Source organism: Oncorhynchus kisutch, linkage group LG8 (genome assembly GCF_002021735.2).
Source record: "Oncorhynchus kisutch isolate 150728-3 linkage group LG8, Okis_V2, whole genome shotgun sequence".
NCBI lineage: Eukaryota > Metazoa > Chordata > Actinopteri > Salmoniformes > Salmonidae > Oncorhynchus > Oncorhynchus kisutch.
In genome coordinates this window covers 55,519,579-55,537,052 of record NC_034181.2, presented here as the reverse complement: position 1 = coordinate 55,537,052, position 17,474 = coordinate 55,519,579, and the positions used below count along the sequence as shown (strand labels likewise).

The 17,474-nt window shown below is 42.5% G+C and overlaps 1 protein-coding gene across 2 annotated transcripts in view; it reads right to left on the bottom strand.

The window, feature by feature from the left end:
* The window catches only part of LOC109895550 (tetraspanin-4-like), a 116,125-nt gene that overhangs the window by 68,871 nt on the left and 29,780 nt on the right, over positions 1-17,474 (bottom strand). Inside the window, exon 2 of one of the 2 annotated variants that reach the window (XM_020489321.2) lies at positions 11,508-11,587. In XM_020489321.2, coding sequence (XP_020344910.1) covers positions 11,508-11,570 — 63 coding nt within the window. In that variant the 5' untranslated portion in view covers positions 11,571-11,587. Of the gene's footprint in view, positions 1-11,507; positions 13,321-17,474 lie in introns of those variants that run through there. The other variant, XM_020489320.2, reaches the window with a different exon arrangement.

The following is a 17,474-nucleotide window of genomic DNA, read 5'->3' as shown; positions in this document are numbered from 1 at the left end:
GAAATGATGTTCTGACAGTCTGCCGGTAGTGAGGAATTCTTCTTCTGTTCCACTAGTTGATGAGGACGTCTCCAATGAACACTACACCAGTGATCTTGTATCGTTTTAAGTACAGTCCCTGGGTTAAGGGACATTGCTTCAGCATTCAGACAGTAGATTCTCATCATCTGTAACGAAGGAAACAAAAAAGTGAAAGTAACACATCCGCGTTTCAAGAGAAATTGATATTTCACACAGATTTCCCTAATATGCCGACCCTCGTTATGAGCAAAACTTGATACGGACCTTCCCATTTTGGACCCAGTGTGCCTGTTACATATTTGTTTTACCATCATGGGTAACTCCTGGAAGCATACTTTGAGTCTGTGTAGGTATTAGCCGTTTTTCCTTCCGCCTGTTTGCGTGCTTCTGTCAAAGCCACCAGTTCCTGTGTTGATGTTCCTGCAGCTAATGTGCCTGTCACTATGCCATTGTCCGTTGCCCAGCCTAGTTTCTTCACACCCACCTCCACAACTCTTGAACAGTCTGTGTATAAGATCAACTCCGGTTTTTCCAACGGATGACTCTTAATAAACCCGTCAAGAGAGCTGATCCAAAACCGACTCCCAACAGTCGTGTTCAATGTAATGTGGCATCTGGAGGAAGCATCAGAGGAGCTGGATTACATGGTGTGCCACGTTGGATGATGATGTTAGGAGCCTCCAACACAATTGACCGTTTGTTCCAACGAGCAGCTGTGACCTGTGCAGCTTGATTCAATGTCAAAAGAGTATGAATAATTTGTGAACACTTGATAGTAAGACGGTGGTGGAGAACAAGCGATGCCACCATCGACACAGTGACGCAAGTAGCCTGCATAGCTCTGAGACAGGGACCCCATCCCAAACACACAACATCCAGCTTCTTCGAATAGTAGCCTACAGGATTCTGACAATCACCATGGTCTTGTGTCAGCACTGAGGTCATGTGGCCATCTTTTTCAGGAACAAAGAGGGTGAAAGGTTGGCCTGAGTCTGGAATGCCCACAACCGGCACTGATGACAGAGCTAGTTTAAACTTGCCAAAAACCTTTTGCTGTTCTTCCGTGAAGGCTACAGAGTCTTTTGAATCAGGGCCTCCCTTGAGGAGGTCGTTAAGGGGTTGTGCAATGTTTGGCGAAGGGGTCCACCCAGCATCTGTTATAGTTGCACATTCCCATGAAGGAGCAAAGTTCTTTAATAGTAGTGGGCTCCTTGGCAGCTTGTATGGCAGCCGTACGACTTTGTGTCATCTCTCTCTTTCCCTGTGAGACCAGTTAACCAAGGTAGATAACCTGTGATTGCATGAGTTGGGCCTCCTTAGGGACAGATTTATGGCCTTTGGCATGCAAGTGGTCTAACAGTGACTTTAACATGCGTTTCCTCATCTTCTGATGCCAATTATATATCAACATATTGTATGACATCTGAGGGAGATCTTGGAGATGTCTCCGCAATGCCTGATGGTAAATCAACGGACTATTATTAAGGCCCATAGGAGTCCCTGTCCACTGATACTGTTGACCAGCCACAGAAAAGGCAAGCCATGGACGGACCTCTGGATGTAAGAGTACCAACCAGAACCCATTAGCCATATCAATAACTGAGAACCCAGAGTGAGCAGGTGATAATGAGGAAAACAATGGTTGAGGTGTCAGCCAACAGTGGAGTGAGCTAGGAGATGGCTCCATTTGCATTCCTATAGTTGATTTTTTTCACTGGCCATACTGGGCTATTAGAGGCAGAATGTGTCTTTTCAACTATAACCCTGTCCCATAGATCTTTAATCACTACTTTAGTAGCACCCATAGCTTCCTTGCTAATGGGATATTGTTTTGTGCAAGGTGGGACAACACCTGTCAAGTACACTTGTTCCATATCCAATGTTCCACACTTGTTTTTCTTCGCAGTCCAAATAGGATGGTTCTGAACTGTAGAGCCCTGCAGTTGTCTAATTTGCCACATCACCTTTCCTTCAGAGATGTTCAGTGTAGAGTCAAGTTGCATTATAACATTAAGGCCTAAAATAGGTTGTTCAAAGGAGCCTATCCACACTCCTGCATTATTCTTCATTGGACCAATAGAAATGTATAATGGTTTGGTCTGTTTCATATCTGTCTCACCCCCCCCCCGTAGCTCTCATCTTCTTGCCCGTGTACTGAGGACATATATGTTTTGCATAAGATATGGGCACTCATATCTACAGCAACAGACAAAAAAGTTGTTAACCATCATGTTCACATATATTCCATCCAATTTAATATGTACACCATCTGAGATAGGATGTAAGAGGGGTCTGTTAGTTCACCTCCATGGCATCCAGCAAACTCTGCTGCTGAGCCGGAAAGAGCTTCTTATATTTCTGCATTAGCATTGTGTCATTGGGGCTGTTGTTCTGTTTCTAATTTCCCTTAGATGGACTCTGCTTCTCCTGGCCATTCCTCATAAGGACAGGTTTCCTTTCCCGACAATCTCGTTGCCAGTGACCAGAAATCCCGCAGTAATGACATACACCGGGTTTCTCTTCTGCTGAACGAATAATGTCGGTTTCACGTGGAACCTGCACAACTCTGATGACAGCTCGTATATCATGTTGATTTATGTCCCTGTCCAGTCGTGACCGCCTGTAAATGAAGTTGCCATAGTTTTGTCTCTCCCAGTCAGTAGTTGTGGAAACAATTTGTTTTCTGCAAATCATCGTGTATGGATTGCATCAACTGATGGGTGACTGCCCCATTTTTGGAGGAATTGAGTGCATCTCCATCTTCCATGTCAGATAACCCACTGTGTCTAACCACCTCTGCTCTATAAACCTTCTTCAAGTACGCCATGTTCAGGGTTGCTCAAAACAAAGGCTAATAATTGTAACCCATCATAAGGATATCGATTGTAGAGTTTCTTATATCGCTTCAAATGGTCCCACGTCTTCATACCCACGTCTCGTGGATGCTTCAGTCTTTGACCATTCATCCAACTGTTTTGGAGATGCTGATTTGTGTGTGAATCATATCACTGGAGGTTTGTCTTTAGTACCTTTTTACAGCCTGTGTTCTGGTTGGCCTAAGAAATTGTTTCGTCACCGCTGTCAGAATCTGTTGACTCAAAGCCAGGTAGTGCTGACCAGATGCTTGAAACCTGATCTGCCTTGCGCAATTCAGTGCGAGGAATAGATGGAGGGAACAGAGAGCCCACAGGTGGGGGTCAAGTCTTGCTTTTTCACCCGTATCTCCTCCTACAATAGTTGAATTTCTCATTTTAAGGTTTTTATCTGTTCACCAAGAACCCTCAAACTCTCTATATCTCTCTGCAATGTCAATGAGTTAGACATTCTCTGTATTTTTCCCCAAGCGTTTTGAATTTCAGACATATTCCATCGTTGTCAACAATGACAGAATATCAATTTATTATCTCGTGCCTACTCTCCTCTACTTTGAAATGGTTCTTTATATCACTAGACAGTGAATTCAAAATCTCTTTTATATTCACATCCGTATCAGCCGTTCCGCCCTTCTCCAGAGTGGTTTTCTCACTTAAAAATGGCATTACATTAACGTCAAAAGTTGTATAATATATATCTTATATATTTACTTAACCTCATATATATATATATATATATATTACATACATACAACCCCTTGAGGACTCTAACCTCTTATCTTCTAGAACACTAATTGTTTCTGCAGGGCCTGGTTAACCATAAAAACATGTGTTCACTTCAAAAGCTCACAAGGCTTACATTTCCCACACATGTAAAAATTGCTACTCAAATAGCAACTCACTTCTATGCAATAGGAAGGTTTCACACCCTTAATCAATTATGGCTTATTTAACTGATAGGGCTTTAACAAAAGCACTCAAACCTTCAATAGAGAAAAGGACTAACCTTTAATAAAAGGACTCAAACCTTTAACTAGAGGACTCAAACCCTTATACATCACAGATACGTATCACTCATTGCATGCACTCATTTTAATCTGCTTTGGTTCTTCTAAATGACATGGGTCTAGACTCACCCAGGAATATGATATGTCATCAATCAGGAGATTAAGAGTTGACTCCCATGGTGGGTTGCGCTCAGCCCTCTCTCTTTCACCCAGGGTCAACACACAGCTGATGAGTTGTTCCTTGTTGTTGGTCACGACCAATTCATCCGGGTCATGGTACCAAGTGTTATCAGTTGATGTTATTCTTCAATAACACAGATCCCAAAGCAAATCAGGGGGAGAAATATAGGTTTATTCAAAGAGAACAAATCATTGATGTTATGCTGGGAAGTAGATGTTCATTCGTCCCTGTCCTCAGTGATTCTCCACAGATCAAAGCGACATTATGCAATTTATAACCCCCAACCCTAGCCTGTGGTTGACCAATTAGAATTCCTTGGCCTTTGGCCAATGGCCAAATAACAAGTATCCTGCGTCAAGGTCAATGTATAGACCATTCGAACCAATGAAAACTTGCCACATGTAGCTATGAGTCCAGGACTGAAACTCCTTCACCGATTCTAAAACAGATGTAGAAATGAAAAACAACTATTTCCATTGATTGTTAATTCCCGATTGACCTCTAGTCCTCTGTGTTGTGAATTATCTTTAAATATCTTTACAATAGTAAACTAAAACTAATCATGAACAAACAATTTAGTACACTGAAATAAAATAATTAACAATCCTGTTTGAAAAACTCTTTGACTCCAAAAGTAACAAAAAATAAATGAAAATCCCCATAAGTTCAGTTTAGTTTTTTTTGGGGGGGGGACAATAACCTAATGGGTTTAGTGGGGTTTTCAAGCTTCTGAATCTGGTGGGTCACATTGAGTTTGGGTGCGTTCATGTTGGTGACCGCCTTTAAAAGTGTGTTGCATCGTGGGTAAGACAATTGTCCGACTTGCACCTCATGTCGACGGCATGAACAAAACTCATGTGATCAAAGGTCATAAAGTTGTGCTAACACTATGCTATACTCATTCACTGCCACTGAAGTGCTGGTTGTAGCGTGTCGAAGTAGGGAGAATGTGCATTTTACGGCTTGTAAAAACGCTGAACAAAGTGTTGACAGTGCTGGATAACAACTTAAACATGAACTTACACATAAAACAGATGCTTTTTACTCTCTAGTCATGGTTTTAAAAGTTTCAAAATCTTACAGTATCAACTTCACTGTGCGTTTGAGGCTTCTTTTTGCAGTCTATGGCTAAAGAAAACTGTGCAGACACGAGCTATCTGATTGGCCAGCGGTAGGCCTATAGGTACACTTGATTTGCTCTCTGGGTCTGCCGGGTAGGCATAGTTCTACTTTCAGACACATGAAATGATTCAAATTGGGAACACTTTGCCTTCCCGGTGCTAGGGCTGTTGAATCATGTGCACCTACCACGAACAGCGCAAAACGTATATAAAAAAATTGGAATGCAAGACTGTTTGTTTTACAGAAATGTTTGGTGATCAACTAGGAAAGCCTTGGAGATTGACCAGTCGTGATCGACCGGTTGGTGACCGGTTGGTTCAACTCTCCAGTAGTAGGTGCTGCCCTGCCTATAGTTTTTTTCTTATAGTGGATATTACAATGATTGTATTTTACAGCATAGATTCCACATCACAATACGTTGACAAATTACGCTAAAACAACATTGACTCAACCAGTTTGTGCCCAGTCGGGTTGATGTCACACAGAGTATCTGTGCATGTGCACGGGTGCGCTTCATTCTGCTACAACGTGGTAGCTACAGGACCAAAACGGCTGAGAAGTTTAGAGTCGCGCTTCAACGCTCCTGGATGTTGCGGAAATTGAACCACTACCACTGTTAACTTCATTCATTACATTACATGAGTCTACCTTTGGGGCGACAGGTAGCCTCGTGGTTAGAGCGTCGGGCCAGTAACTGAAAGGTTGCTGGATTGAATCACCGAGCTGACACGGTTCAAATGTGTCGTTCTGCCCCTGAACAAGGCAGTTAACCCACTGTTCCCTAGTAGGATGTCATTGTAAATAAGATTTTGTACTTATGACTCGAAATATACATTTGTTTTTATAAAACGAAATAGAAACTAGTAAAGTTACTCTGAAATTAAAATAAAACCTTTAAATCTTAACCTAACCTATGACCTGACCCATCACTTCATGTATTACTTCCCCACAGTGGCAAGATGTGATGTCCCAAAATCCATCCCAAAAGCCTCACAGACATAGGTTACTTTCTGTCCCTAACACAAAAACGGACACTAAATAATATAAAATTGAAATATACATTTGTTTTTATAAAAATGTAACTAAATAGAAATGAGTAAAAAGACTCTGAAATCTAATTGAAACTAAACTGAATTTCAAATAAAACTCTTAAAACTAATAGAAATAAAAACAAACACAAAAACCCCAAACTATAGTAACCTTGGCTGTGACCTTTTTTATTGTCTGTGTATGAGGAAAATATGTTTCATAAAAATGTATTAGGTGCAGTGTGTGTTTATATGAGAGCGAGCGAGAGAAAGCATGTGTGTGCGTGTGTGTGTGTTTGAGTTTCTGTCTGCTGGTAATGAGCATGCTTTTTGTCTGTGAAAGTGTGTTTATAGTGTTGACAGTTGTAATAAACAAACAGCCAGGCGTTAAAGGTGAAGTTCACCACAAAACACTTATGGGCCCTTTATAAAACACTTGCCTTGCTGATTGTCAGTACCCCAGACAGTCTCTGGTTCCATTGTTTGAGTATTTAGATTTCTGTATTTTTATATCAAAATGCTGAATTTCCCGAAATTAACTAAAATGCATAAAAAATGATGTATTTAATATTACATAAACAATGACTGGTGTCTCGGCATTGAATTGCCAAACAAAGAGACGAGAGAGGGCGCAAGGAGTATGCAATTGAGATCTTCCCACAGAATTCTACGCGCCCGGGCCAGATTAATCTAATCCCCTCATTGAATAGAACGGGTGATCCCATTCAAGACAACGATGTCATAATGGGTGGACTGCAGGCTATTGCAAACGTACCCATAGGAGCCGTGCGGTAAGGAAAAGCAGGAAGTGCACCCATCAATCTGTGCTGTGGGTTGTTTAATCCACTCAACTGAAATGAAAGAAAATACATTCCTTTGCATGAGCCACATCAGTTAGCATTATTTGAATGAACATTTCACATTACCATGGAAATTATTGCATCACGCACAGCAAGCGGTACTGATGTACCAAGTCTGGAACCAACAGGACCCTAAACAGCTTCTGCCCCCAAGCCATAAGACTGCTAAATACACTTGAAGTCAGAAGTTCACATACTCCACACTTACAGTTGAAGTCGTAAGTTTACATACACCTTCGCCAAATAAATTTAAACTCAGTATTTCACAATTCCTGACATTTAATCCTAGTAAAAATTCCCATGTCTTCGGTCAGTTAGGATCACCACTTTATTTTAAGAATGTGAAATGACAGAATAATAGTAGAGAGTGATTTGTTTCAGATTTGATTTATTTCATCACATTCCCAGTGGGTCAGAAGTTTACATACACTCAATTAGTATTTGGTAGCATTGCCTTTAAATTGTTTATCTTGGGTCAAACTTTTCGGGTAGCCTTCCACAAGCTTCCCACAATAAGTTGGGTGAATTTTGGCACATTTCTCCTGACAGGGCTGGTGTAACTGAGTCAGGTTTGTAGGCCTCCTTGCTTGCACACGATTTTTCAGTTCTGACCACAAATTTTCTATAGGATTGAGGTCAGGACTTTGTGATGGGCACTCCAATACCTTGACTTTGTTGTCCTTAAGCCATTTTGCCACAACTTTAGAAGTATGCTTGGGGTCATTGTCCATTTGGAAGACCCATTTGTGACCAAGCTTTAACTTCCTGACTGATGTCTTGAGATGTTGCTTCAATATATCCACATCATCTTCCTGCCTCATGATGCCATCTATTTTGTGAAGTGCACAAGTCCCTCTTGCAGCAAAGCACCCCCACAACATGATTCTGCCACCCCCGTGCTTCAAGATTGGGATGGTGTTCTTCGGCTTGCAAGCCCCCACCTGTTTCCTCCAAACATAACGGCCAAACAGTTCTATTTTGAATCATCAGTCCAGAAGAAATTTCTCCAAAAAGTATGATATTTGTCCCCATGTGCAGTTGCAAACCATAGTCTGGCTTTTTATGGTGGTTTTGGAGCAGTGGCTTCTTCCTTGCTGAGCGTCCCTTCAGGTTATATCGATATAGGACTCATTTTACTGTGGATATAGATACTTCTGACCTGTTTCCTCCAGCATCTTCACAAGGTCCTTTGCTGTTGTTCTGGGATTGATTTGCACTTTTCGCACCAAAGTACGTTCATATCTAGGAGACAGAATGCGTATCCTTCCTGAGCGACGGCTGCGTGGTCCCATGGTGTTTATACTAGCATACTATTGTTTGTACAGATGAACGTGGGACCTTCAGGCGTTTGGAAATTGCTCCCAAGGATGAACCAGACTTGTGGAGGTCTACAATTTTTTTTCTGAGGTCTTGGCTGATTTATTTTGATTTTCCCATGATGTCAAGCAAAAAGGCACTGAGTTTGAAGGTAGGCCTTGAAATACATCCACAGGTACACCTCCAATTGACTCAAATGATGTCAATTAGCCTTTCAGAAGCTTCTAAAGCCATGACATAATTTTCTGGAATTTTCCAATGATTGCATGACGTTACTGATGGCGTTCCACAATATTACACTGCCATCATTCGGCTAGCTAAAGTTAGGCTGAATGATTTTTACCACCAGCTCCTCCTTGGCTGTTTTTTCAACCGGGGCGATGTTGGGAGGTAGGTTTGGTGTGTCAACTTTGAAGTATGGGTCTTTGTATATGACCTGTTAATCTTCCCGCCACTTGACAGCCTGCTGGACCAACCGGGTTCTAAAGTTGAATGTCTTCAGTTCAGACACTCTTCTCTACCCAATCCTTATCGTTATGTTATCCTGTCCTACTGCCTATCCTGTCAATCTGCACATGGCTGCAGATTGACGAGGGCGGCGTTTTCTGAGCTAAACTGACCGAGACGCACCTCCAACAACACATAAAACCTCACATAATTTTGCCTAAAAACAATTAAAAATTCTCTCAACCAATGGCAAATTGACTTTTTGGGTGAGCGCTGATGCTACCTTGTGATAAGCACTGCCCACTTGGTCAAAGGCAGGGGGCGCAAAATATTTTGCTTCTCCATTCCCAGCACTCCCCTCAAGGGTGCTGTTGGAGAGATGCATCGCTGCGGCTCTCCACCAACGTTCCGTCAAAAATAATATCTATGATAAATCATGTAGCAGATATAGGATATGGTAGAAAGAGGATGTGGCCTTTTCTGTAGCTTACAGGCTGGAGATGAAATGTATGACAATGTAATGAGACGGACCCTTTTAACATCATGCTTCTCCGATCAAATAGCCTAATCTAAATGGCACGCAATCAAATAAAAAAATGTGATGTCATGTTAACAAACATCCTAAAAACAGGACAGGTCAAAGTAAAATGGCCAGTATAGAATAGACCATCACAACTGTTGTCCAGGAGTTTCATCCCATTGTCATTATCAGTGGTTTCAAGTTTGACAAATTGATCATAGCTTAAAAAGTAAAATTGATTAGTCATAGGAATCTGGACAAAAAAAAAGCCAATGCAAACAGCCTGTTTAACAAAATGGTGGGCCTACCACATGGATAGGCAGCAGTGGAGGTTCCTCTGAGGAGGAAGGGGAGGACCACCTCTTCAGTGAATTTCAGAAAATAAATGGGCCTAGGCCTATAAAACATAAAATATTACAGGCCGAGGGATAATTAGCCGTATTGATGATGGCACAATATATTTACATTTACGTAATTTAGCAGACGTTCTAATCCAGAGCGACTAACAGGAGCAGTTAAGATTAAGAGCAATACTCATGGGCACAGACAGATTTTTCATCTTCTCGGCTCTGGGATTCGAACCAGCAACCTTTCGGTTACTGGCCCAAAACTCTAACCGAAAGGCTACCTGCCACAATGCTATTGATGGCTCTCTTGGTCTTGTATACTTGAGGAATGTACTACCACTATTAACTTTATACTTATTACACTGTTTCGTAATATACATTCATGTTTATGTAGACCCAGATTCTGAAGTGCGTGTGTCCCATACATTATTTTTCTATGGCGCACATCCACTCGTTAGCCAGCATGTCGTCATTGTCAGACAAACTTGAAGGGGAGTACAGTAGGCAGTTACATTATGGGGTGTAGGCAGGATACTCGAAAATACAGCTATTTATTTTCATCTTAGAGAGCAATATAAATATACCCTGTGAGTAATAATGGCCAAAACACTTACGCTTCAGAGAGCTTCCCATTTGGACTGTGAAGTGTGGCATGGCGTTTCCAAGGTGATCCTGGGCATTCTAAAGAAAGTCTCCAACACACCAGGATTGATGAGGGACAAGAAATCGTAGTGGTTTAGTTACGTACACACACGCCATCTTCAGCTGGATCGTCAGTCTGATGTTCTATTTCCTCCATTATCGGAAAACAGTCTGTTGGTATGTCCAGCAACTGCACCAGCAGTCGCCGTGCGTTCTTGGAAGAGCCTGTGTTTCCTCAACATCTGCTCGCTCCTGTCTCTCTTTTCTCTCGGTCAGCCCGCAAACGGAACAACTCAGCCTCAGTATACTCCGGCTCAAACCGATATGGTACTACAATTTCCTCTTGGTTCTCGAATCTGACATTCTTTACTCTAATCAAATTTTACGAGGGCAGTAAATACTGTGAGGGAGTGAGAACAGAAAATTGATTGCTTTACATCCTTCAGCCACACCGACCTAGGTCTCGACTCGCATGATTCCATCCCTGTCATTTAGCTTCAGACATTCAAAAGGCCAACCATTTCCAGTTGAAGAGCTCTGCCAGAATCAGCACATTGTAGAGACCCAAATTCCCAGGGCATGCAGAGAAAAGGATAAAGGAAAGTCATGAAGGGCGAGTAGAGAGAGAATGCTAAAGAAGAGAAAGAGCAGTAAATTTGAAGCATAATGGTCACATTTGAGAGCTGTGCAGGCGTCAAAAAGGAGTGAGGGGATGGACGTTATCGCCGTGAGACTGACACGGTCAAACAGACACAGACAGTCAAGAGCCCCCGAGTGTAAAAAGATAGGATCGTGTCGTAGACGGACCGAGTTCACAGCAGCCACTTTTGCAAAAGAGTAAGATAGATGGGATAACGAATTAGAGAGTGACTATTTCAATAAAGTGATAGTTGCGATACAAACAGGTTTCCGCATGCATTTTCTGAACACAAACAGGCAGAAATATACCCACATAGAAATACAAAAAACTAAATTTAATGAAGCACACCCACACAATCACTCATATAACACCTATACAGACAGACAGACACAGTCAGACAGACACACACGCATACACACACACACTGGACTCACCAAGACTTGCCACATTGAAAAACACCCCCACCACAAACACACTCCAAATACCAAAAAGCTGGACTCACCCAGAAGAGGAGGTTGAAGAAGACCATGCCGTAACGCAGGCCCCTCATGCAGCCCTCAGCCATCCTGCAGCGCCGCAGCTCTAGGAGGAAGATGAAGGAGAGGTCCAGATAAAACACCACATACTTCTTCCCCTGCGAGGTGTTGTAGCGGCCTTTAGCCGCCTGCGGCCCAGGCGCCGTGTGGAAGCCAAACGCAAAGGGCGGACGTTTATACTCGTACTCGCCACTGTAGCTGTGGAAGCCCGAGGTGAAGGGCGGCGTCTCGGGCTTGCTGTCCAGTGAGGGACTGCGCCGGTACGGCGTCTCGTCCGTGCTCGAGCGCCTCATGGACGAACTGGAGGTGAGACGCTAGCGACAGCTGAAGTTTTAATTCAACCCGTTCCTTCAAGAGCTTCAAGTGGTCTTTGAGAGCCCACACAAAAAAAGTCGCTTAAGACCTGAACAGAGACACAAAGTCCAAACAACGTGTGCTCAGGGGACAAATGTTCAGAGTTGTGGTGCCAGTAATGTGGAACAGCAACTGTTCCCAATAGTTTCTAAGCTAACCAGCCTACAGTGTTTTCACCACAGAAACTGAAGCACGATCAGGCATGTAGTCCAACTGTGCCCCTGCAGTGATAGACCAGCTAAGATTAAAACACATCACCTCAAATTTCTTACGTTGCTTACTCCTACAACACCTGTATATTCCGGTTTCCCTTTGCTTAATCCTACAACAGCTGTTCGTTATTATGTTCCTTTCCTGAATCCCACAACTACTGTACAGCTGTCTATCACTTGAAAAATAAGATTTCGTTTTTCCAATTCCTGCTAATCTTAGATCAATCGGACGCACATATTCGCAGAAGCGCTTGGCACTACCCGAACTGCTCTAATCTGGTCGGTCTGCTGAGTGATATGTCACACCTGGTAACATTAGAAATTCCGGAGCAGGTGCGCTCTGGCAGAGAAAACAGCTACTGTTGACGACGACAGTGTTTTAGCCAATCAGTCTCTTTTACACCAGAACCACTTCTTCATTAAGAACGCACGCTAGTAGTCCATCCAGTTTGAATTGATTCTGAATGTTCACCAGTGCCCATTGTCTTGGCTTCACTTTCCCTCACATGCAGAAAAGTTCAAAAGAGAGAAGATGTGCAGACCAAGAGACAACACTGAGGGTGAATGTGTGGGGATGAGTGAAGGGAAAGATCCACAAGAAAAGGATAGGTAACTGAAATGAGGAGAGCATTCTTTGGTTTCCATTAGGTGATCGCTCTATCACTTTCCTTGTCTGGTTTTCCTGTTCGTTCTTTTTCCTCCTCTCTAACTCCCCCTCTCTGCTTTTCCTCTGTCCCCCCTTCCAACAGCTGCTGTTTTGCAGGTCTACCTGCTACTTGTCTCACTGCCTCTCTCCTTCTTCACCTCGGCCTCCCTCCCTTTCTGTCTATCCGTTCTGATGTAGACACATTTCCTTAATTTCCACAGTCCAGCCTGTAGTGCGTTGTATTAGGGCAGGGTTCCCTCTCCTCCTCTTTTCTCCCTCCCTTCTGTGCGCCTGTTCGTTTGTTTTCTCCTCTTTCTCTATGGGTGGGTAACAAGAGTAAAGTATCCGCCAGGGTCATGGCCAGAAGAAGAAGAAGAGAGACACATTCCTTGGAGAGAAAAAAAAGACTGCAGTGTCATAGCAACCGTCCAGCCTGCCTAAAGCTCTCTCTCTCTCTCTCTTTCTCTCTCCCTCCCTCACTCTCTCGCTTACTGTCTCGCATTCACTCACACTATTTCAGCACTCCCCTTCTACTCCTTGATAACTGTCCCCAAATCCTGACAGTGAGATGGGTTGGAGCAGTCATTCACAGCCTATAGCCACACCCTACTACAGAGCTGAGCCAATCCGCTTCCTGCATCCCATCCTCCCTCTCTCTCTATCCCTCTCTCTCGTTCTCTCTCTCTCTCTCTCTCTCTGACACACACAAACACGTGAGCCTTAACCCCACACAAAAGAGGACCTGCTCCTTGTTTAATAACATACCAGCAAGAAGCTAGTGCTCCCTCTCTCTCTTTCTCTCCATCTCACTCCACATTCCACAGTGCTTCTCTCACTCAAACCTGAAACTCTATATACGCTTGACTACAGTCGTGTTTTCAACCTCTATCCCCCGACAGGACCAAACATACCCACACAGTGCAGCTAGAATCCCATGCTGCAAGCAACTCTCCCTAGACGTGCAAAAGCATTAATATAGATGGGAAACGCACTGCCTCACACTGCTGCACCTGACAGACGATCAGACAAAACAACAACACGCTCCACAACTCCGACGACCATCTGGGTCAAAACAATGAATTGTGACGAAGGCTTTGTTTTTAATAACAAAAAGGCCCATTATGATTGAACTTGTATTTTACTCACCAAGATGCCAGTAGCAGAATATTGAACTTTCCGTTTGTTCTTAGACGCACATGTTAGACTGCAAGGCGGCGAGTTACTGATAAGCCTATAATTGTTCATTGCTTGCTATTGATGTTCGGTAATTGTGTGGATCATCTAAAACATAGCATTTGTGTTGATTTAAAGCGCAATCCTATACTGTGTAATATACCTATCAAAAATGATTTTCCATAAATCCTCACGTATTGCTGAACATACAAAATAAGGAAGGCATAAACGTCCTGGAATGTAGCACAGTTCCCTGTAGATATGTGTATCAGTCCATCAGGTTTACAGCATAACCTCCCTTCTGCAGGCGTAGAGAACCATGCCTGGTAGCCCCATCTCAAATACAAAACCAAGCAATGATAAACTACATTATGACAATGTAATGATAAACTAACATAGCAGTGGAGGCTGGTCCAGGTGAGAAGGGGAAAACGGACCTCTTTTGTACATTTGGGTAAAACACATAAAACATATTCAGACAATATGGATAATTGAATGTAAATACTATACACATACAGACACATTAATGTTCTACCTCTATACCCTTGCTATTGTAGGCTTGGCTTTATTTCAGACCCACAGAGAATGAATGAGTACCAGGCTATTATACATGTGACTTGGTCGGTCAGTTGGCGCGTTGACAGTTTACAGTGAAACTCTGAGGCTCAGCAGGTGGTTAAATGCACTACACGTTAGAAGCCACTTTCAATAAAACAGACTAAATGACCAGGAAATACAATAGTCTTAAAGTAGGGGAGAAGACTGTGAGGCTACATTGTAATGTAGTCATCGTAGATTAGCAGACCCCCTACGTCCTAGTCAAGGACACTTAATAGAAGAGTAATCTATACCGCTGGGACGTGAAATTATTATTTTGTGATGTGAACTAATGGTTATGGTTGTGGAGTGACATCAATATGTTCATGCTGAGGCCAAGTCAATGGCATGCTAGATCAATGTTAATTATCAACGCTTGAATATTGAGAGCGGGACTGTCTCAATGGGATGTAGATGAATGGTCACGAACTGTGGGTCGGAGACCCAGTGGTGGATCGTGACTGGAGTACAGGTTGGTTGGAGGATTTAAATAAATAAAATATGACTATGTAGCTAATTCCTTCAAGCTGGCCAAAAGATGTCCTTAAAATGTCCACATTTTCCATCAAAGATTCATTTATTTTACTACATATTATCTTTCTATTGCCTCTGTTTTTCAGCTGCACAAAAAATATATGGTGAGTCCCATGTAGTGGAAAATGTTAATTGGATGAAGATCCAAGGGTTTTATTGTGGAAGGAGGCAGGGGAAAATTGACTTTCCACACAGCGGAGATCAGTACAATTACCAGATACCAAACCCAGTAAAATAAACCAAGAGAAAAACAACAGTTGACATCTATATTTGTTCCCCTCTGAAGAGCAACGGTAGATTACCTCTCCTAGTGTGAAACAACAAAGGAAATGGAACTTTAATAATTCATCAAATCTACCACAAAGCCTCCACACACACAGCCTCTATGGAACTGATTTGTATTTGATTTGCAGTCATACTGGGCAGTGCGTATCTAAACACAGTTCCACACAGTCCACACTTACAGTTGAAGTCGTAAGTTTACATACACCTTCGCCAAATACATTTAAACTCAGTTTTTCACAATTCCTGACATTTAATCCTAAAACAAATACCCTGTCTTAGGTCAGTTAGGATCACCACTTTATTTTAAGAATGTGAAATGTCAGAATAATAGTAGAGAGAATGATTTATTTCAGCTTTTGTTTCTTTCATCACATTCCCAGTGGGTCAGAAGTTTACATACACTCAATTAGTATTTGGTTGCATTGCCTTAAATTGTTTAACTTGGGTCAAACGTTTCAGGTAGCCTTCCACAAGCTTCCCACAATATGTTGGGTGAATTTTGGCCCATTCCTCCTGACAGAGCTGATGTAACTGAGTCAGGTTTGTAGGCCTCCTTGCTCACACACACTTTTTCAGTTCTGCCCACAAATGTTCTATAGGATTGAGGTCAGGTCATTGTGATGGCCACTCCAATACCTTGACATTGTTGTCCTTAAGCCATTTTGTCACAACTTTGGAAGTATGCTTGGGGTCATTATCCATTTGGAAGACTCATTTGCGACCAAGCTTTAACTTCCTGAATGATGTCTTGAGATGTTGCTTCAATATATCCACATCATCTTCCTGCCTCATGATGCCATCTATTTTGTGAAGTGCACCAGTCCCTTCTGCAGCAAAGCACCCCCACAACATGATGCTGCCACCCCCATGCTTCAAGGTTGGGATGGTGTTCTTCGGCTTGCAAGCCTCCCCCTTTTTCCTCCAAACATAATGATGGTCATTATGACCAAACAGTTATATCTTAGTTTCATCAGACCAGATGACATTTCTCCACAAAGTACGATCTTAGTCTCCATGTGAGGTTGCAAACCATAGTCTGGCTTTTTTTATGGTGGTTTTGGAGCAGTGGCTTCTTCCTTGCTGAGCAGTCTTTCAGGTTATGTCGATTATAGGACTCGTTTTATTGTGGATATAGATACTTTGTACCTGTTTCCTCCAGCATCTTCACAAGGTCCTTTGCTGTTGTTCTGGGATTGATTTGCACTTTTCACACCAAAGAGACAGAATGTGTCTCCTTCCTGAGCGGTATGACGGCTGCGTGGTCCCTTGGTGTTTATACTTGCGTACTATTGTTTGTACAGATGAACGTGGTACCTTCAGGCGTTTGGAAATTGCTCCCAAGGATGAACCAGACTTGGAGGTCTACCATTTTTTTTCTGAGGTCTTGACTGATTTATTTGTATTTTCTGATGATGTCAAGCAAAGAGGCACTGAGTTTAAAGGTAGGCCTTGAAATACATCCACAGGTACACCTCCAATTGACTCAAATATTGTCAATTAGCCTATCAGAAGATTCTAAAACCATGACATCATTTCCTGGAATTTTCCAAGCTGTTTAAATGCACAGTCAACTTAGTGTATGTAAACTTCTGACCCACTGGAATTGTGATACAGTGAATTAGAAGTGAAATAATCTGTCTGCAAACAATTGTTGGGAAAATTACCGAGAAATTTGTGGAGTTGTTGAAAAACGAGTTTTAATGACTCCAACCTAAGTGTATGTAAACTTCCGACTTCAACAAGTATATCAACACTGGGTGGTATTCAATCAAACTCACACTGCAGGAAACCATGCACGGCACTAAATGGATTTAACAAATGTGGATCCAGCACCCAACTTTTTTTGAAAGAATAATTTGTAAGTGAGCACATTGTCTATTATCTCATCTTAATTACAGCGAATAGTGAAACAAACATCAAAACAGAACATCGGTCTCAGCCCTAAATAAACTATAGTGATATGTGAGAGGGCACCTGCCATCCATCCATCCATCCATCCATCACACTTCCCAGCCCGGGAACAGTGTCAAAAGGTGCCAGCCTGATGCTGATCTCGTCACACCTTCTAACAGCCCCTGTGAAAACCTCTTCACCCGCCACAACCAGGATGTACGCATATCTGTCAGATCTCT